The 19,054-nt window shown below is 40.4% G+C and overlaps 1 protein-coding gene across 1 annotated transcript in view; it reads left to right on the top strand.

Annotated features, from left to right (window-relative positions):
• Positions 1-9,497, top strand: part of LOC140227918 (uncharacterized) — a 42,349-nt gene extending 32,852 nt beyond the window's left edge. Inside the window, exons 11-20 of the mRNA XM_072308300.1 lie at positions 1,096-1,200; positions 1,653-1,996; positions 3,789-3,980; positions 4,998-5,125; positions 5,222-5,337; positions 5,934-6,199; positions 6,783-7,060; positions 7,568-7,903; positions 8,579-8,722; positions 9,370-9,497. Coding sequence (XP_072164401.1) covers positions 1,096-1,200; positions 1,653-1,996; positions 3,789-3,980; positions 4,998-5,125; positions 5,222-5,337; positions 5,934-6,199; positions 6,783-7,060; positions 7,568-7,903; positions 8,579-8,722; positions 9,370-9,497 — 2,037 coding nt within the window. The remainder of the gene's footprint in view (positions 1-1,095; positions 1,201-1,652; positions 1,997-3,788; positions 3,981-4,997; positions 5,126-5,221; positions 5,338-5,933; positions 6,200-6,782; positions 7,061-7,567; positions 7,904-8,578; positions 8,723-9,369) is intronic.
• Positions 9,498-19,054: the final 9,557 nt, after the last annotated feature.

A 19,054-nucleotide genomic window follows, 5' to 3' on the forward strand; every position in this document is an offset into this window, starting at 1 on the left:
GGTAACCACAAGGTCAAAGGTCACAGACGGGTCAACGAACTTTTAGGGCCCAATGTTAAGTTTTTAGGGCGCATTTCGTTTATGGCTCATAACTTTTGATCCCTTTGTCCGTTTACGTCCCTTGGGGAGGTGAAGGTCGTCACAAGGTCAAAGGTCACAGACAGGGGTCAACAAACTTTTAGGGCCCAATGTTATGTTTTTAGGGCGCATTTTGATTGTGGCTCATAACTTTTGATCCCTATGTCCGTTTGTGACCAAACTTGGATGGTAGATGTCCCTTGGGGAGTTAAAGGTCATCACAAGGTCAAAGGTCACAGAAAGGGGTCAACAAATTTTTAGGGCCCAATGTTATGTTTTTATGGCATGTTTCGATTATGGCTCATTACTTTTGATCCCTTTGTCCGTTTGTGACCAAACTTGGATGGTAAATGTCCCTTGGGGTGTTGAAGGTCACCACAAGGTCAAAGGTTATAAGCAGGTCAATTAATTTCTGGGAGTTATAAAAAATATTAATTCCTTGTACGCGAATGGGCGAGACACAATTTGGCACTTGCCTTGCTATATCTGGGTCCCATTTCATAAAACTTGTTATCGGTGACAACTGCCATATTTCTATAACAAATTTTCTCTCAGCCAATCAGATGCAAGGATTTCAGTAGCTTATAACAACTATAAAAACTTGTCACTGATAACAAGTTTTATGAAATGGGGCCCTGTTTTCTTCTAAAAGTGTGATTAGTTTCCAAAACACAATGCCGATATGAGGGAATAGGTGTCTGATACACTCACACATCATAGTAACTAAATTGCTGAATGAAAAATCTTGAAGTGATAATAACCAAGGGAGTATCAGGTCACCTTTCTAGAGAGGGGGAAAGTTTATTGAACCTCGGGGGTGTGTTTCATAAAGCTGTTCAGAAAGTTATGAATGACTTACAAGCGACTGGTGATCAGTTCTGATGTGCTATACTTATCAGAATGTCAATAATTCAGCACAAGAATTGATCACCAGTCTTTCTTAAGTCGTTGACTTTAAACTTTCTAGGTGTGTGTATGTTTCATTTTTCTGTATCTGTACTTCATTTCATTTCCCAGATTGCGTGTATCTCGCCCTCATCATACTGCCTCTCGGAGTCCCTCAACACCCTGAGATATGCCAACAGAGCAAGGAGAATCAAGAACAAGCCTGTTGTCAGGATGGTAAGATAGGCCACAAATACATTAAAGACAACAGATACATTACTATCCCAACATTTCAGTATGAGAGGAGTGCATACCCTACATGGTGCTTGTCACAGAAAAGGCACATTTTTAGCTTTATTGAATGCAGGTTGAAGATAGATTGCACCATATTGGCATAATGCCATTTTCTTACATGTAGAATTTTTGTTGAACAAAATTATAAAACATTTATTTTTTCAAATGTGTCATGGAAGTCAAGAACTGTCACCCATGACAGAAACATACCAAGCAAACCGTTTATTGTAGCTCTTCATAGCTAAAAGAGAAAGAATCCTTTGGGATAGGATTCTTGCCCATTGCTGGTCAATCTTCAGCTGTAGCCAATATCAAGTCACAAGTGTATGTACCATAACAAAATGGAATGAAATATAGACCTGCTGATATGTATCCCAATGGAAATCCTATCACAGGACCCGCGTGAGAAGCTGATCTCCAGCCTGAAGCGCGAGGTGCGCCTCTTGAGGTCGGAGAACCAGTACCTGCGGCAGCGGCTGGAGTTTCCTGGCACCGCCCAGCCATCCCTGCGGCCCCCCATCGCCAATGGAAACGACTTGGGCGAGGCTGGTTTTGGTCCCGGGGAGCCCCCGCCTGATGGAGAGCTGACTCCAGTGCCCAACGGAAGGACATTGGTGGAGGAGCCGAGGATTGAGAGGAGGGAAGCTCCCCTGGAAGGTTCCCATGGAGGAGAAGGAGGAGGAGGAGGAGGAAAAGGGAACTATCACCAGCAGCAAGACCAAGTTCCAAGCCAGAATAAGTGAGTAGTTGTGTCCATAATCTACTTAGAAGCATGTTTAGAGATAGAGAGCGTATTCCTCTCTTCAAAATTAAGTCATTCCAGACAGAAGTGTGTCTCACTTAGATGTGACTAGTCCTCATTACAGATCAATGTCTTTATGAACCGGTGTTATCACTTTTGATATGAATTATGTGAGTGATAATACACCTTGCTCTTTTGCATTACCAATTTCCTATACATTTTGACACATACAGTGCTCAGTCAATTCATTAAATTGCACTAAATATCTATCTTTATTGTAAGCTGGTCTCATCCAGCTTTTGATGGAAAACAGTGTAATTTACCTCTCAAAAATTTGCAAATCTGCACTTGCTTATATGTGAGAGCTCATTGAGATGGTTTCAAATAGATGAACTAAAGCCATTTTATCATCTCCAGACATTGTTTGTAGCTGTTAAACTGAGTTTGACAACGTGTACAAGAAAATGTCAATGTACAGCAGAAGTTTCTTCCCCCTGCAAACATTATTTGTGTCCTATGAACTGAGACTAACAGATGATTAAAAAAAAATCCTACCACATGTTTTGGTTCTTGTGCATGAAAGTCACACTGTGAATGAATGTAAAAACTGTAATACCGATGGGTGGACAATTCTCGCTATCGCCAATGACGTAAAAAGTACCCGGATGTGGCTTTTTCGTCAAGATTTAGTGCACTTGGTAGCAAGGGAGCTTCCGGCGCGGAGCATAATTTGCACAACGCTAGCGTGCGCGTAAGTGTACCTTACCTATAGCGCCGCGCCGACCACGGAATACAATGTACTAGTAGTACAGTAGGTGGCTGTACCGCCCGAGCAAGCGAGTGGCCAGGCCTGTCATACTCGTACACTGTAGTCGAGTCCTCGTCGGCGGCCGGCCTTGCATTAGCATGCACCACTTGCACGCAGCGCATAAGCTAACACATACCGGTAGGACCTACAGCGTACTGCTTGATCATGCGATCGATGTGCACATCACAGATCAGTCATCTCTGCATATGCTGAAAATATGCTGGAAAATATTCACCCACCCGGATATCGTCATAGAATGCCCATCTTTTTTTTTTAATTTGTTCTCTGTCGAAATGTCGCGAACACAATCGGGAACGAACAGTGATCTCAAACTTATCCCGTCTCCGAAGCAACTTCTTCCAAGTAAGTACAGTACGTACAATGTACGTAGGCACTAGTCCTACTACCTAGCTAGTGCTACTACCACTACTAGTAAGTCACGCGTGCACGTACTGCGCTGTGGAGTCACCCGCAAACTTCACCCACGCGGCCACGTCACGTCTCGCATGCCAGTAAGGGTCCTATTTCTGCAGATTTTTTTCATTTATTGTCGTGGGAACAACACATGGCAGCTTCGCAGCAACAACCAATAGTCGTATTAACAGCAATTTCGTAAGAATTGAGAAATTTCAAATCATATTAAAGCTGTAATTCAAGTCGAGAAAACAGGAAGTACACGTAGAATACGGTCGGCTGTGTGTGTAAATAGCATTAGTCACGTATCACGCGCGTACGAACGGAAGTGATTTTGCTACCGGACTATCCCATAATGCACCGTAAATGACGCTTAAATCAACATCCGGGTACTTTTTACGTCATTGGCGATAGCGAGAATTGGTTTTATTGGGCTTGTGAGTTTGCCGCATATTTGTATATATTTATGTGCATTTGTTTTATGATCAATGAGTTTCCTGATGGGACAGAACCCATGACATTACTCTATACTCTCATGATTCTTGCTTGGTTGCCCCTTGTTGCCAGTCCTACGGTGTCGGCCAAGTCTGCTGCGGACAACAGTCTCTATGAGATGCTTCAGGAGTACATGGTGGAGAACGAGACGCTGCGATCAGAGAACTCCGACCTGCACTCCGTCAAGGAGAAGGCCAGGAGAGACCACGATGTGGTGGCGAGAGAGAATGACAGACTCTTGAAGAAGCTTGAAGACCTGGAAAGGTACAGTGAAACTTAGCACTCAAAAAACACAACAACAGCAAAAAAACAAGAAACCAAAAACCAAAAACAAAAACAAAAACAGTTATAAAAATCCAAATGATTTCATGTGACCCATGTGTAAAGATGCTGACATGACAATGCTTGGGTAATAATAAGGGTAGCAGGGGTAAAAATTTGTGAGATGCAAGCCACAAATTGCAGAACATGTAAGCGAGTCAGATGTACAGATGATAAGAAAGCTGTGGCAGTAGCATTTGACGATAAAGCAACAGAGGTCAATCTAACCACATCTTCTTACAGCTATGTTATTCATGTCGTTGGGGATGCTGCCTGTTGAACTTTTCCTCACTGGCCCCCGATGCATGTTATTACCAAAATTTGAATTTCTCTTGACTCGACAATGCATAGCAGCAATATTTGTGCATAAATATAGACATTTTAAAGTCGGACGATTGTCACCCGTAATGGTACATTATTACGTAACTCTTCCGAACGAACGAAATTTGTGCTTGCAATTGCGCAATGCCAGACTGCAGTGCTACATATCCATAAACGTGTGGGACAGTGCTGCCACTGAGACACGTGTGTGTGTGTGTGTGTGTGTACGTATCATACACAAACTTTGTGACCGCGAGCTGCGGTGATTGGAGGAGAGAGGCCAGAAGACGCATGGCTCTTTTGGCTTCTCTTCATGTGCATGCGCACTGTGAGTGTGCGTCCATTTGGCACTGATCAGAAGCTCTTGTGGCTCGGACAGCCATTTTGAGTCAGGTGATTTTTAATCCCAGCGTGTGTTCGCTGACCCATTGAGCCAGCGCTATTCTCATTTGGTGTCACGACATTTGATACAGAATGGGGGGAGGCAGCATGTTGCGTTCGTCTCCGTGCCGCACAAACCACTCGCCACGATTGTAAGGCTTTAAAGTAAGGGTACATTGGTTTTATACACGATTATTGATATTGAAATCTAGATGCCTGGATTATTTTATCTTTCATATGTGACATTTGTTGCCACAGGGTGTTTACGGCATCGCCATACTCTCTGCCGAGTAGCTTCAACTCCCGCACATCCTCCGGCCAGTCTACCTCTTTGAGGGTGCTCAACAACAACCAGCCTCTCCCTCTGGGCCAGGCCCATCCCCTGGGTCCACCTCAACACCAACCTCACCCCCAACCCAAACCCCATGCCCAGCCCCACTCACACCCACACAATCACCACTCCCAACCCCAGCCCCACCCAGCCCACCACTCCCCGCCCAACAAATCCCAACACCCTTCCCAGGGCCGCAGTCCACCCGGGAGCCTGCAGAACTCACTCGACAAGCGGCATTCGCACGGGGGTAGTTCATGGAGACAGGTAATGCAGTCCTTTGTCTTGTTCATTTTTTAGCTTTCATCCTTTTATCCAATCATTTATTATAGAATAACTTTTCCCCACTTTGAAGTCAACATTTATGTGACATTTATGCTATGGATAACTTTTATTTCCATTAATTTTGATTGTGAGAAAATTTTTTGAGGAAAATATAACTTTTTCTCCCCCCTGGTTAAAATCAAATGCTGCCTTGAATGAAAGTTATATCTATGTCAATGAATTATTTGAATTCATTGAGAGACAATGTGCTGAATTAAACTATGATAGGAGCTGTGCATTTTTATTCATTGATGCTTTGAGGACGTTTAGAATAGCTATTTTTCTTTGATCAACAACCGGAAATTATGTATGTTAGTGTTAAATACAGTAAAAATGTAACAAGATCTATTAGCATTATATATATATTTTTCTTTTCCTCGTCCAGTTTTAACATTTTTTATTAAATCCACTGAATCTGATTTGGTGCATTGCACGATTTATGAACCTGTCTTTGTCCTAGTCATGTAATGCAATAGGTATAGATAGTGATTTATTAGTGATACATATATCACCCTGGTTTACTTTCACATCCAAAACAGTCTGGTGAACTCCCACCGGTGGACAGTGTGAAGGGCATCCCTGATGGCTACCGGTCTTCCCAGCAGCGCCCGACCCCGCCTGGTCAGAGGGACATTCCCCCCTCCCAGCGCTCCTTCCCAAGCATGTCCACTCAGCCCCCCTTCAACCCCCCACCAACCAACCACAGCTTCCCCCGCACCCAGAGCAAGCAGTCTGAGCTGGCCGGCACGTACCCAGGGGCGGGTCACAGCTACCCTCCCACACAGAGGGGTCCAAAGAAGGGAATGTAAGTAGCACTGATTCTTGGCCATAAGTGTATGAAAGTGTGGTGAACGGCATTTGTATAGATTATAGAATTACGTAAAGCAGTTTCATAATCCATTTGTTTGATATTATTATAGCAAACATAATGTACAAATACAAGCACGAAGCACAATGTCCATTGCGGCTGAGGTCCAGTGCGATCTCGTGCCATCTAACCTTATTTTTTAACATACTGGACAAACTACAGTTTGGTGGAAAAAAGCTTAATTTCAAGCAGGAGAAAATATACCATAAGTGGGAGACACACACTGCTGAAAAAGGAGAAATTCATACTCAAGTAGAAGAATGAGAGATTTTCGAAAAAAATGCCTCAAAGCGCAAGATTCCCTGCCGGAAGCAGGAGAATTGGATTCTCAGTGGCATCTGCTGAAGATCTACGTCTCATATCTCTGTCTCATGCTCCCTCTTCCCCGTCTCCAATCTGAAACACTACGGCAGGAAATGAAAAACTTTTTATAAAGTTTAGGTAAACTTGAGTTTTTAAAGATGCCAACCAATGTCATCATAGCATCACCAGCAACTCTCTAATATATCTTGTTCATCAGTGACAGCCAACGCCTGTCCAACACCAGCCAGAGTTTCCCTCCCCCCACCGGTCTCCAGTCCTCCTTTTCCGGCTCCATGGGGACGGTCCACGAGGACCTCCAGCAATCCGGCCCTCCACCACCTGTTGGTGCTACTGGTCCTCCTGCCCCCAGCAAGCGGGACTCCTCTGTGTCGGTCCGCTCCAGCCTGAGCAACCCCAGCCTGCCGGGAGGAAAGCATCATCAGCCCAAGGCAGACATCTACATTCCATCCGTTCCCTCCACCGGTCTCACCAAAGGTATGAGAAACCAAGGAGTGTTCATTGAATTGAATTAAATTAAATGTTTTCTTGTCCAGGAATACGAATGTGGAATGTACCTTCCATCAATGTTACATACAAGAGATACACAATAAATAACACAAAGAGGCTACAATATGTTCTCCTCTGTCTTATCTATTTCTGAATATGTGAGACTTTATATTATGTTAACCTTGTGTTACTGCTTAGCAGCTGAGCCATTTTTTCCCCCTTTTAACTTTTTTGTATCTGTCTTGTAAGTTGTCCTTTATTTGTGTCTGGTCTACCTCACTATCTTCATCTCTACGGATACATATCGTAATTGATATATCCTACTTTAAATCCATGAGCCTAGATTAAGCAACTAGTCGATGTTATCAGAATGCTTTATACTCCTGAGTGTTTTTATTTGTGGTATTCATGTTGAGTCAGTGATTGGAAGCAGTCTTGTATAAGCCTCATGGTTCTTTAACTTGGATGTTATCTTTGTCATGTGATTGTGGACAGACTCAAGCCCTCGGCGAGATACATCTAACCGTCATGACCTCCAGACTATCCATGAGACTGGGAGCGGGAACCCTGCTGCTGCAGCCGCAACCTCACTGCGCCACCACCCATCCACCACCAGCGAGGCCACGGTCGGTGCCAGCCACAGCCAGGTTGCCCTGCGAGGCAGGCCCCCCAAGGGCCTCTCCACGGCCAACACCACCAGCACGGGCTACAGCACCAAGAGTAAGAAGACAGCGTGGTCTGGAGCTGGAGGCAGCGGTACAGGAGGAGGAGGCGGAGGAGGTGGGACTGGTGGGGCAGGGTCATCCCAGCAGCCAAGCAAAAATTTAACAGGTAATGACTGAGGACACATGGAATGCACTTCAGTAGATATGAAGTCCTCTTCTTTGCTCTGATTTTCATGTGGGTTTCACTCTGTATTTATGGTCTCTATTTATTGGACTCTTGCATACTGATTGATCAGCAGAAGAATTACGAGATATGTTTTTCATATTTTTAAACCTAAGTAGTAGGGATTCAGTATATGAGGTGGATGTAGTAAACCATACACATACATATTTTAATCTGTTTTTTAATCTATTCATTCATATGTTTTTGTTGTTGTTGTTGTTTTGTGTTGTTGTTGTGTTGTTGATGTTTTTTTTTTTTGGGGGGGGGGGTGGTGTCTTTGTGATTATAAAGTTTCAAGGGTGAATCGTTTTCCATCATCGTTCTGTGCAATTTTGTCCTTGTTTCCAGAACTACCTCAAAGGGTGAATCCATGTCGCCTGTGTTTCTCATAAGAGGCATGCCTGCAAAGTTGAAGACATTTGAATGTGGAACTTTTTAGATTAAATTTGATTTGAAGGGATCGTGCAGTATTAGGTTTTCCTGATATTACATATGAAATGTGTGATTCTTGCTGTGACCGACATTTTGTTTGTTTGCATTTGTACCTGTTAAGGCTTTATTTTGAAATTCCTTTATTGTTTGATGTTTCTGTTGCTTTGTGCCTCTCATCTTCGCCAGCTTCCAACGGCGTTCCCCTGAACACCATCCCAAAGACACCCGCAGTGACGCCACCACCCGTCAAGTACAAGCCACAGGGCAGCAACAAGATGCTAGCAGCAGCAACCAACAACCTGGACATCAACTACAAAGGTCCCAACTCAGGTATGTGTTCACAAGCCAGGCATAACAATTTTCATCTTAAAAAAAAAAGAAAAAAGTTGATTCATTCTCTTGTCCTATGAACCCTACCAGAACCATTGTCCAAAAGCTCCATAAAGCTCCACTCATAAAAGCAACATAAACTTTGTAAACAAAAAAATTTCATATACTGTAGTATCATAGACTATCAGATTATTTTTCCATGGAGAAAGGAGAATTATATTAGTTATTAGTGCCTGTATGTTTGTCATGCCATCATGACATTCTTTTACCAGGTAATTATTTGACAAAAATAGCATGTATGTTCCTCCTACTCTTGTGTTTGCTTTAGTGTTTGCCAATTTTTTAGACCATCTTAATTGCTAACTGTAACTGTTTCTTTAATTGGTGACATGTTTTAGAAGATTAAATTTTGTGTTGCTCTCTCAAATTGGCAATTCGTTATCAAAAAAAAGAGATCTTTCTCATTCAGTGCAGATGTAATGAATATAACCAGAGCAATCTAATCATTGTCCAACATAAGATATGCCGTGAAATTCAAAGGTGCCAATTTGATGATGTAGAGATTACTCTAGAGATGTTTATCTCTGCTTCAAAATTTCCTCTAGGGCTTGATGGGTTAAATGCTTTGTCTCTTTTGTGATCTTCAGATTCCTTGAATGACCTGAACAAGAAGCTGAGGGAAGAACTCCAGGCCCTGGATGGAGAGATTGAATACATGAAGTATGTGAACAAATCAAAGGCGGGCGTCACTGGAGGCAAGGGGAAGCGGAGGTAGCGAAGGAGCCAGCTCCTCTGAGGGGTGGAAGGGGGATGTATACCTGCGCAGAAAGAGAGGAGAGGTACTTCAAGACATGTGTCTTGAGCCAAGTGCTCTTTGAGGACAGTTGTGCAATGGAAGTCCTAACCTGACATGAGCCAACACCATATCTGGGAAGGTATCGATCCACTCAAGATGAGGGAAAGACCACTTGAAGAGAAGACACAGTTAGATGCAGGGGAAAGCTTTAATGGCTGCTGCAAGATCAGCAGTGCAGTGGAGGTGCTACCACACAAAGGTAAAATGTTGTTACAGATGCAGGGAACAGGTTTCAACTCTTCAGAGGTGAGGAGGAGACTATGTTCTGCTGTAGAAAGAGAGCAGAGGGTTTGTCACATGCAGGTGACACAGTTGTGCTCTCAGCTGCTGCAAGATGTAGAAGTGCAATGTTGTCGTCCTGTGCCACCAAATGTTGGCAAATGTTGCAGAAGAAACAAAAAAAATGTCAGCAGAGATAGGAAAGTGGTCAACTCCCCCCAAGAGATGAGGGAGAAGAGTATCGTGGTGTAGAATAGAGGGAAGTGATGGTTTGGCACACCAACATACATAGAAAAAGCGGAGCTTTATTCAGCAGTTACTCTGTACAGGATCATGTGTGCAATCGAGTCTGCATGGCAGCTTGTTGGACTGTGCAGAACCAGGAAAGGTAGTGATGGCGCAGCCAAAAGAGCGAAAGCAGACTTATGTCATCTTGATGAGAACTGCACTCTGCACTGTGCCGATCAGAAATCTAGGGGAAGGATTAGGGAGGGCAAGGGAAATTTTCCGCATAGAGTAGACCATGAAAATTGTCAAAAACCAAGATCATGGAAAATGTTGGATTTACACATTCTTCATGGGGTCTGTGCAGCTTTTTATGGCCGTCCATAATTATATACCTCTCTTTTAAGCCATCTCTAGTGATATGTAAGATGGCTGCCATGTTGTCAGGGCCAACATTTTAGCTGGCTGGAGAAATAAACGATATTGAAAGGGCAAAGTGAGTTACATAGACATTGAAACCTTGTTGGAGTGCATACATCTAGAAGTGAACAGGGGTCATTCATATGGACAGAGAATGTCCAGTGTAGAAGTAACAGCTAGTTATTCTTCCTGTCAGGTGGCAGGATGTTCAGGAATGTTACTTTGGATCAGAATTTTATGTAAAATACCGTTGGAGAGTATGTCAGGACCTCTACAATGCAAGTTATTCTCGAGTGCCAGGCAGGACTTTGAAATGTACTGATTGGAGACACATTCTCAGTGTCTACCAGTCATTAATGTATCATCACATATGAATCAGAATATTTGAGATTGTAGTCCGGATTCAGGATCTGTTCAGATGTATGTGTACCCAGTATTACATGCAGGACTATAGTGCTATATGTTACAGGGTCCATATGGTCATTTGCACCACATAGAAAGCTTGTTCTCAGATTAACATTTACACGATAGGTTTCAAAAGAAAAAGAAGGAAGAAGAAAAATGTAAATACCCCTGCAGACTACATTGTAGTTGCTTAACTACGCAAATTATACACCAAGCTTACCAGAGCGACCTTCCAGCTTGCCTTGGGGCTGCCTGAGACTTGCCTGGCATAGGGGGAGTGTGGTTATGTGATCATTAAAAGCACATGGTCCCGGTGGTTTAGTCAAATGCGCACGCGGGCACACGGCACAAGTTTAGATATAGAGACCTACATTATTGACTCCTCTTTAGCGCTTACTCTTTGACCAGAGTCCAAAGAAGTCCGATCCACTGTAGTCAGTGGTCCGATCACAGTTTGGCTCATGATTCGGCAGAGGGGGATGACAGCTTTAGCAAACTTCTTTTGTGATGTCATACTAAGAAGCACATATGCACGCACCCTGGCATTACTACAGACTGCGTGATGCGCAGAGAAGACAACAAAGGCAACGTTACCTAGCAACACCTACGCGCTTTACTCTTGATGACAGCTCAACTTTGGCAATCTTCGTATCGATGGTAACGGTGATCGGCAGTATCATCAACAGCGCCCACACACCCACCGGGACTATGCGCCCTTAAGACTTGGTTTGGAAATCACAGAATCCGCAGGAAAAAAAAAAGCAAGATAATGATATTACTTGTTATAAAATGGGTTCAAGAATGTAGCCAATTGGAAACACTGAAGTGAGTCACGTGTGCGTGTATCAATTTCTCACTAACATGCACGGCCTGACGTCACAATGTTTACACTAGCAGTGCGCACTCAATCAGTTGTTACAAGTGCATCGCACGCTACTATACGCGCTGTCAATCCTGTAAACAACTTCTAGTTCAGGCTGCCAGCCAGCCTTTCTTGTGTGCATAACATGTGTGGCATACGTATACTCTTATACGTACAGTACTTATATGTGCGGGATTTCCGAGTGCATGAATGTTTGGGACGAACGTCTTCGGACATCTCGATCCACAAAGGTACGTGAAAAATGCTGTTAGTTCTCGACCCATTTTATAAAACAAATGATGCACAGGATTCTATCCTGTGCATCATTTGTATATTACTAGGCTTTTTAACCAGCAGTCATGCATCTGCATTCATGTTGAAAATGCACAGATAATTGGCGATACTTTGAGTCAAAGTGTGAAATATTTATTTTGTTTTGGTCATCATTACAACTGTTGTCATGCCTCAGTTTTGCTGTTAAAGAAAGAATGTGTGATTAGTGGATACAAAAATCTGCCAATGTATTTATTTGAACATTCCTCATGATATTTTTCATCTCTTCACTTAGGATTTGTAGAGTAACTTGCAAGGTATAATATGCATCATAATGGCTAACTAAGGTCTGTGAATAGCAATCTACCAGCAGTAGCTTGCCTTGTGATCCATGCAGTAAGATTTACCGTTTCTGCACTGAAATGGTAATTTCATCAGGATGATAGAGTTCAAATTAAAGATTGTCTCCACACTAGCAAAATCCTATGTCAATCTTTTGAACCTTTGCCATGTCAATCATAAAAACAAGGAAATAGATTAAAACTGACAGTTTTCTGCCAGGCTTTTGTTGTCTCAGATGTTGCAATGTGGTATAGAGCCATTAGAATATTGGGTAATTTGCCACATTATTCCCCCACCCCCCCCCCCCCCCCCATATTGCAAATTTTAACTTTATGTAGAATTGGTAATTTGATGATATTCCTGAATGCTCCATAATGAGGCTTAGCTACTCAAGTGACAGAAATGATAATATGCATAAGTTAAAACAGAAAAAAGAAAGAAATTGTGCAGAGATACATGTAATAATGTAGTGCCTCTACATATATTGGTGTTGCACATATTAATGATTGTGGTCTCCAGTGGGTTTGGGGATCAGAATGTTTTTCTAAGGAGAATGTAGGGAAAATGTAGGGATTTGCTTTATTTCTAGAAAATTGTTCTTCAGTGATACTGTGCTCGTGCAATGTTTTTTTACACACAGTCTAACAAAGCCGTCCTTATGTTGTTGTGTGCAAGATAACTAAAGATATATATTATTTTTGTTCTTGCTGTTTGTTCACTGAAATGAAAAAATGTATGATTTCCAGAATACCGTGCCAGCCACATGAAATTTTGTGTGAAGAACTGTTTTTGCTTTGTGTTTCTAATTGGCTTATAAATATATATTTGGTTTGTGATGGACTTGTGCCTGTTTGCCAAATAATGTGATTTTTTGTTTGCAAGTTTATTTGAGTGAACTGAAAACTTGCTAAGTGTTGCAGATGTAAGATGCATCATAAAGCGCTTATAACTTGTTCAATGTTGTGAAGCTCAGTGTTTCATGAGTGAATCACTCAGATTTGTGGTATTGCTTGGGTCAAAGCAACCGTTTTGACGATCAATGCATGAATTGATGACACAACTTACCTCAGTAGAAAGCACATGTATGTGAATACCATCCACCAATGAATTTTTTGTCAATCCGTTTTTGAGTTTCTTACATCTGTCCACTCTTTATGTCAAAATAAGGGTCCCCCCCCCCATTTTAATCATAGCTGTGCTGAACTAATCATAAGAAAACAGCTAGTTTGCCTCAGTATAAAGCAAACATATATGAATACCATGTACTGTTGAATTTCTGTTGACTGTCGGTTCTTCAGTTTCTTACATCCGTCCATTTCTGTCAAGAGCTTTTCCCGTTTCATTCGCAGCCGTCCTAAGTTTGTCAGCAGGAACAAAACCCCACTTACCTCGGTGAAAAGCACACATATGTAAATGCCATACATGTACAGTTGAATTTCTGTCAATCATCAGTTTTTAGTTTCTTACACCCGTCCACTCTTTATGTCAAAATAAGGGTTTTTTCCCCGTTTCAGTTGTAGCAGTGCTGAACTAACCATAAGAAAAACCCAGCTTGCCTCAGCAGAGAGCACACATTTGTGAATACCATGTACTGTTGAATTTCTGTCGACTGTCGGTTCTTGAATTTGTTACATCCGTCCACTCTTGCTGAAAGTACACTGATAGTCTTTCATGCCAATATTTATACAACATTTCAAAGGGAAAATATATTTGGCATCATATTACATATTACACATGTTACAATGTATTCATTTTTCCCAGTTGTTAATATGCATGATTATCAGGTAGAAATGGTATTGCCAGAAGAATCGCAAACATTTATTTTTTATTTTTTTCACAGAGAACAAACTCAGCAGAAACAAATTCAATGCCATGTAAAGATGACCATCGTATTGTATTCTGTGGTCAAATGCAGAGCTACTTTACTACCACCCATTTTTTTTTTTTTTTTTTTTTTTTTTTGTCCGTCTTTACAATCCATTGCAATTAATGTCCCTCAAGTCATGTTGGTGACTGTTCATCTGTATTCTGCAGGTATGCTTCTTTTTCTGTTCACTGTTGATCCCAAATTGTTTGAGTTTGATACTCAGATGAAGAAAATGGATTCTGTGAAATGTATTTCTGTGTAATTTTTTTTTTCTCCGAAGAAATCAGCATTACGAAACTTACGCATACAATTTTATGACTAACTGACTATTGTTGTCTTCTGTAGTCGCATTGTTAAAAGCTGAAAATTAAAAGTTCTTTACATACCCATAGGAATGAACAAAGGTGTAATTTGGAAAAGCTGTGGAATGCTATTCTTCTGATTTGTTTCTGAACAATTCATATTGTGGTGAGGTCCCTTTAAGTTATTTCTAATGATACAAAGTTAAAATACAATGAATTAGATAAATTCAGCTGTCTACTCTGTGGTTTCAAGACATGATTATGTCACCACCACACCAGTACTTGAAATTTGGTGGCCTATTTCTGCAAGCCCATTCAATTTCTATGGATTCATGAATGAATTGCGTTTTATGTCATACTTATGGGTAAAGTTCCATCTAAAATTGCTGACGGACAAAGATGTGTGAAAAACACAACTTAGTATTACCCAGATATCTTTTGTTTTCTCAAAATGCTGGCTGGTTATCAAATGCCTTTCAATGAACAAAAGCATTTTTTAAACATTATGACACATAGTGTCGACGCATAGTGTCACTGGATTACTTAAAATGGAGTTCTCTGCAATGTTTTACCTCATGAGTCATTAACTCTTTATGTGCCACGTTCGCACACCCGACTCAGTCGACAGCGTGCCAACTTCGCATATTCCGCAACAACCCGCCCAAACCAATCAATAAATCGCCAAATGCCCTACTCATACAATGAAAGCGTTTTTGTCGCGATTTTATTCCTCTCACATAGAGCTTTTATTTTTAAGCAATTAGTGTTCCCTACTGGATTTGCGTGTAGATTCTAAGTTTTTGTCACTGTTTTGTACGGGAAAGTCATGCATTTACAGTAGTGTAGCTACTGGTCATTTGAAAGAAAAACAATCATAGATTTGTCATACAATTTACATCAAAGCAAGGCTTGGAATATTTTCTACAACTTTGCTCACTACATATCAAGGTTTTAACAGAAATGTATAGAAGTTACATAGATTTGAAAAGCAGAATATTTTCTCAAAGCATAATTGCATTTCTGTCTCTGAATAATGTGGCACACAGGGGGTTTCCACCATGGCACATGAAGAGTTAATGAAAGCTACAACTCTGGCACAAGAACACTGTATTATCAAGTTTAGGAACTTACAAGAAATACCACCGTGGAAGAATTGCTTGCGGATGAAAGTAAGCACAATGAGCCACAGAAATCAAGGTGAATGACAACTGTTTGATGAGGAATGTCGTCTGAAAAATGTGTTCCGAGGGCAACTTGGCTGTTCAAATATGTGGCAGATGGTGCATGATCATACAATCAAATAGTGAAAACAGTTTATAGAGGTGAACTTAAGTTGAGTAATAATTTTTTTATGATGTTTGTACTTTGAAGACTAAATGCTGCCAGTAGGTATATGCCAAAGATGTGATATGATTGTAATGAAGATTCAGTTATATATTTTCTAAAACAAAAATGATATTTTGATATAAATATGTCTGTGCAAGGATAAGCGTACATTCTGCCTATGGTATACAGTCAACCTCGCCTAAGTCGACCTGGCATAAGTTGAAACTTGGCTATAGAAAAGTCGAAGCAAAATTCTGCGCTGAATGTCATAGACACACATCAATTCTATTATGTAAATCAAAATTTACAGAAGTCAAAGGATATACTGCGGTCCCTTTAATTCAACTTGGGCAAGGTTGACTGTATTTCTCCTGCTCTAACAGAGATTATCAGTTGACATGATGAGGGATCATTCGCTCTCTCTCTTTCCTTTTGTCTGACATGATTAAAACATTTTCTGACATGTTGCTTTTGCTCTTGTCAGTGTAACAGGACTTAATTCAGTTTTCTTTTTGTTTTTGCTGTATGAATTGTGTTACAAATAGAAATGATGATAGTGTTGGTGCAGTAATGAAGCAACTATTTAGTAAATTGTCAGACTATTCTTATTTCATACATAATGTGTCAGAAATTCTTGCATTTTATGGCTGTACAAAGTATTTAAATGCAGTGTATATGTGTACATCTGTGTTATGAAAGGTTATTAACTCTGTAAATATGGATATAAGAGCTATGTTTTGAAGTTTATTTTCTGTTTTTATTTTATAAGAGCAAGTTGTACAAAGTTTATTTAAGCATTGTATATTTCTAGGAAAGATTTAATAATTCATTGCAAATAAAAGTACTTGCCAGGAAGGGTTACAGTTTAATTTTAATGAGTTTGTATTTGTACTCTCATTGTGTTCCAAGCAGGTAAAAATAGTTGATGATGTAATGCGGTATGTAGTCAGTCTGCCCCCCCCCCCCTTTCATTAACAAATAAAGTTGTATGAGTAATGACAGACTGGCGTTAACTCACTAATGTTTCACTAACATGTACAAACAGATTACCACATATACATGGCTGCACATTCAGTGGTAATACTTCTTACAATGATGATGATAATTGTAATCATAAAACATGGACCACTTGAGATTTCTACAATTCAAAACAAAAAATTACCAAGGCATTTGTTGGAAAAAGTCTGGAAAATAGATGTTGTGACTAATTGAATATTGGTAAATGTAGATCATTCACAGTGACATTTTCAGGGAATATCAAATTAGCAGTCATGTTATATAATGATTTTTTTTTTTTCAATACATTGTATAACAAACAGAGAAGCCATTAACTGTATGCAATTTGAAATGGCCACATTGCAATTTAAAGTTCTTTTGCTAACATAAATAAAGTCATAACTTTACAAACTATTTGCTCCAACAACCATGCATGTATCACCCGACACATAAAACCGCACTAGAAAGAGAAACAAATTGTGATCTGGGACAAGCTGAAACACGGAAGTCACAAAGCACAGTTGACCTTTGCCTAGACTGAAGAAACAGCCTCAACTTAGAGAAAATTCGACTTACGAGGGATTAAAATTGATAGAACATAACAGAGAACAGGACTTGAAAAGACCTTTGACCTTATTGGACTTATGCGAGGCTAACTGAAGCAAGATTGACTGTACATGTATCTTGAATTGTCTTTCTTGTGAAAGAAGTCCATTGGATAAATACTACATAGTGGAAATAAAAACAAAAAATGACACATGGATACCAGACTAGTCTTCTTCAAGGAATTTATTATTATTCCATCACATGAGGAACTTGATATGATTCCATCACATAATTTTCAGTGCATAATACATCAAAGGCTTTCAAGGAAAATACACTCACAATGACATACACCATGTGATTGTTTAATTTGTGTAATTTTTACTACTGTACCGCTTTGGTTACCAGTCCGAGACGTTATTGTGCATCTAATTAGCACATCCAGTGAAAAACTGCATATATGAACTAATTACATATATAGCCCCATTGCAGCTTCTGTTCTTTTTATCATAAGTACGATATGTAGCGATGCCATAAGGCTAATACTGCTTATCAGCATGTATTACTGTTCTGGTGCCTGTTTCATAAGGAGTTGCGATTGACCTTCTGCTCAATCTTTTATAAAACAGGTCCCTGATGTAGTAGAAATGAAAACACCACATAATCATACAATTCCACAATCATTTCTTGGAGATCTTAGATGAACAATCAAGTCCACATGAGACTTCCCCCTATTCAAGATGAACCTAATTACAATATGATATTTATGTTAATTAAACACGTTTACTTTATATCTTTATCTGCAAACGTGCTAAAAGGCATACTGTATATGCACACTTATGCGTTATTACTCTGCAGGTGTCATAAAGGTCAAGGTAAACACAATGGCTAATACCACTGCTCTATGTATACAAGAAATTGCACAACACCACCACTGATACTGATCAAAAATGCACCAGAGCTTACTATAAGCACACACTGTAAAAGTAGATATTTTTGCGTGACTGATTTTTCGCGCTCGGCTGCGTAAGAAAAGTTTTGTGTGCTTTTAATTCCGCGGAATCAAGACATCAACTACTGGAACATTGGGAAGCAAAAATATTTGGGTGCTTTTATTTTCATGCTAGCTTCTGGTTGCTCGAAATGCACAAACATTTAAACACCACAAAAATTTCCACTTTTACACTGCGGCAGAGAAAGACCCTAAGAACAACATGCTACATATCATATGTAGAAGTAATTGAAGGAGGATATTAAAGCTCTTTACTAGTTCTTCAGAGGAAGAAAAAAAGATAAATTTGAATACATTAGTAAATCACCCTATTTTTTGGTGCCAATTGAGCATACAGCTGAAACAGCAGGCCTTTCTGTCTGGAGGCAACCCAAAAGTTGCTTGTGGCTTTCGCAAATTGGGAAAAACAAACAGATGAAGTTCATGAAATGTTTTCATGTTTTCACTGCTATACTTTGCAATTAACATTATTTGGTGACCTGTTTGTTAAACAATGCCAATGTCAGTAATTCCTCAGAGATCTAACAGCTTCATAGCTTGAGATGAACATCTTTAACATGACCAGTATTACAGTCAAATGTCACCTTCATATCATGAATATTTGGTGGGAATTAAAAGGCAATGTTACAGGTAGGTACAGTACAGTGCACTCCCGTTATATGTAACAAACACAGTTAAAACAGA

This window comes from Diadema setosum, chromosome 4, assembly GCF_964275005.1.
Source record: "Diadema setosum chromosome 4, eeDiaSeto1, whole genome shotgun sequence".
In the NCBI taxonomy this organism is placed as follows: Eukaryota; Metazoa; Echinodermata; class Echinoidea; order Diadematoida; family Diadematidae; genus Diadema; species Diadema setosum.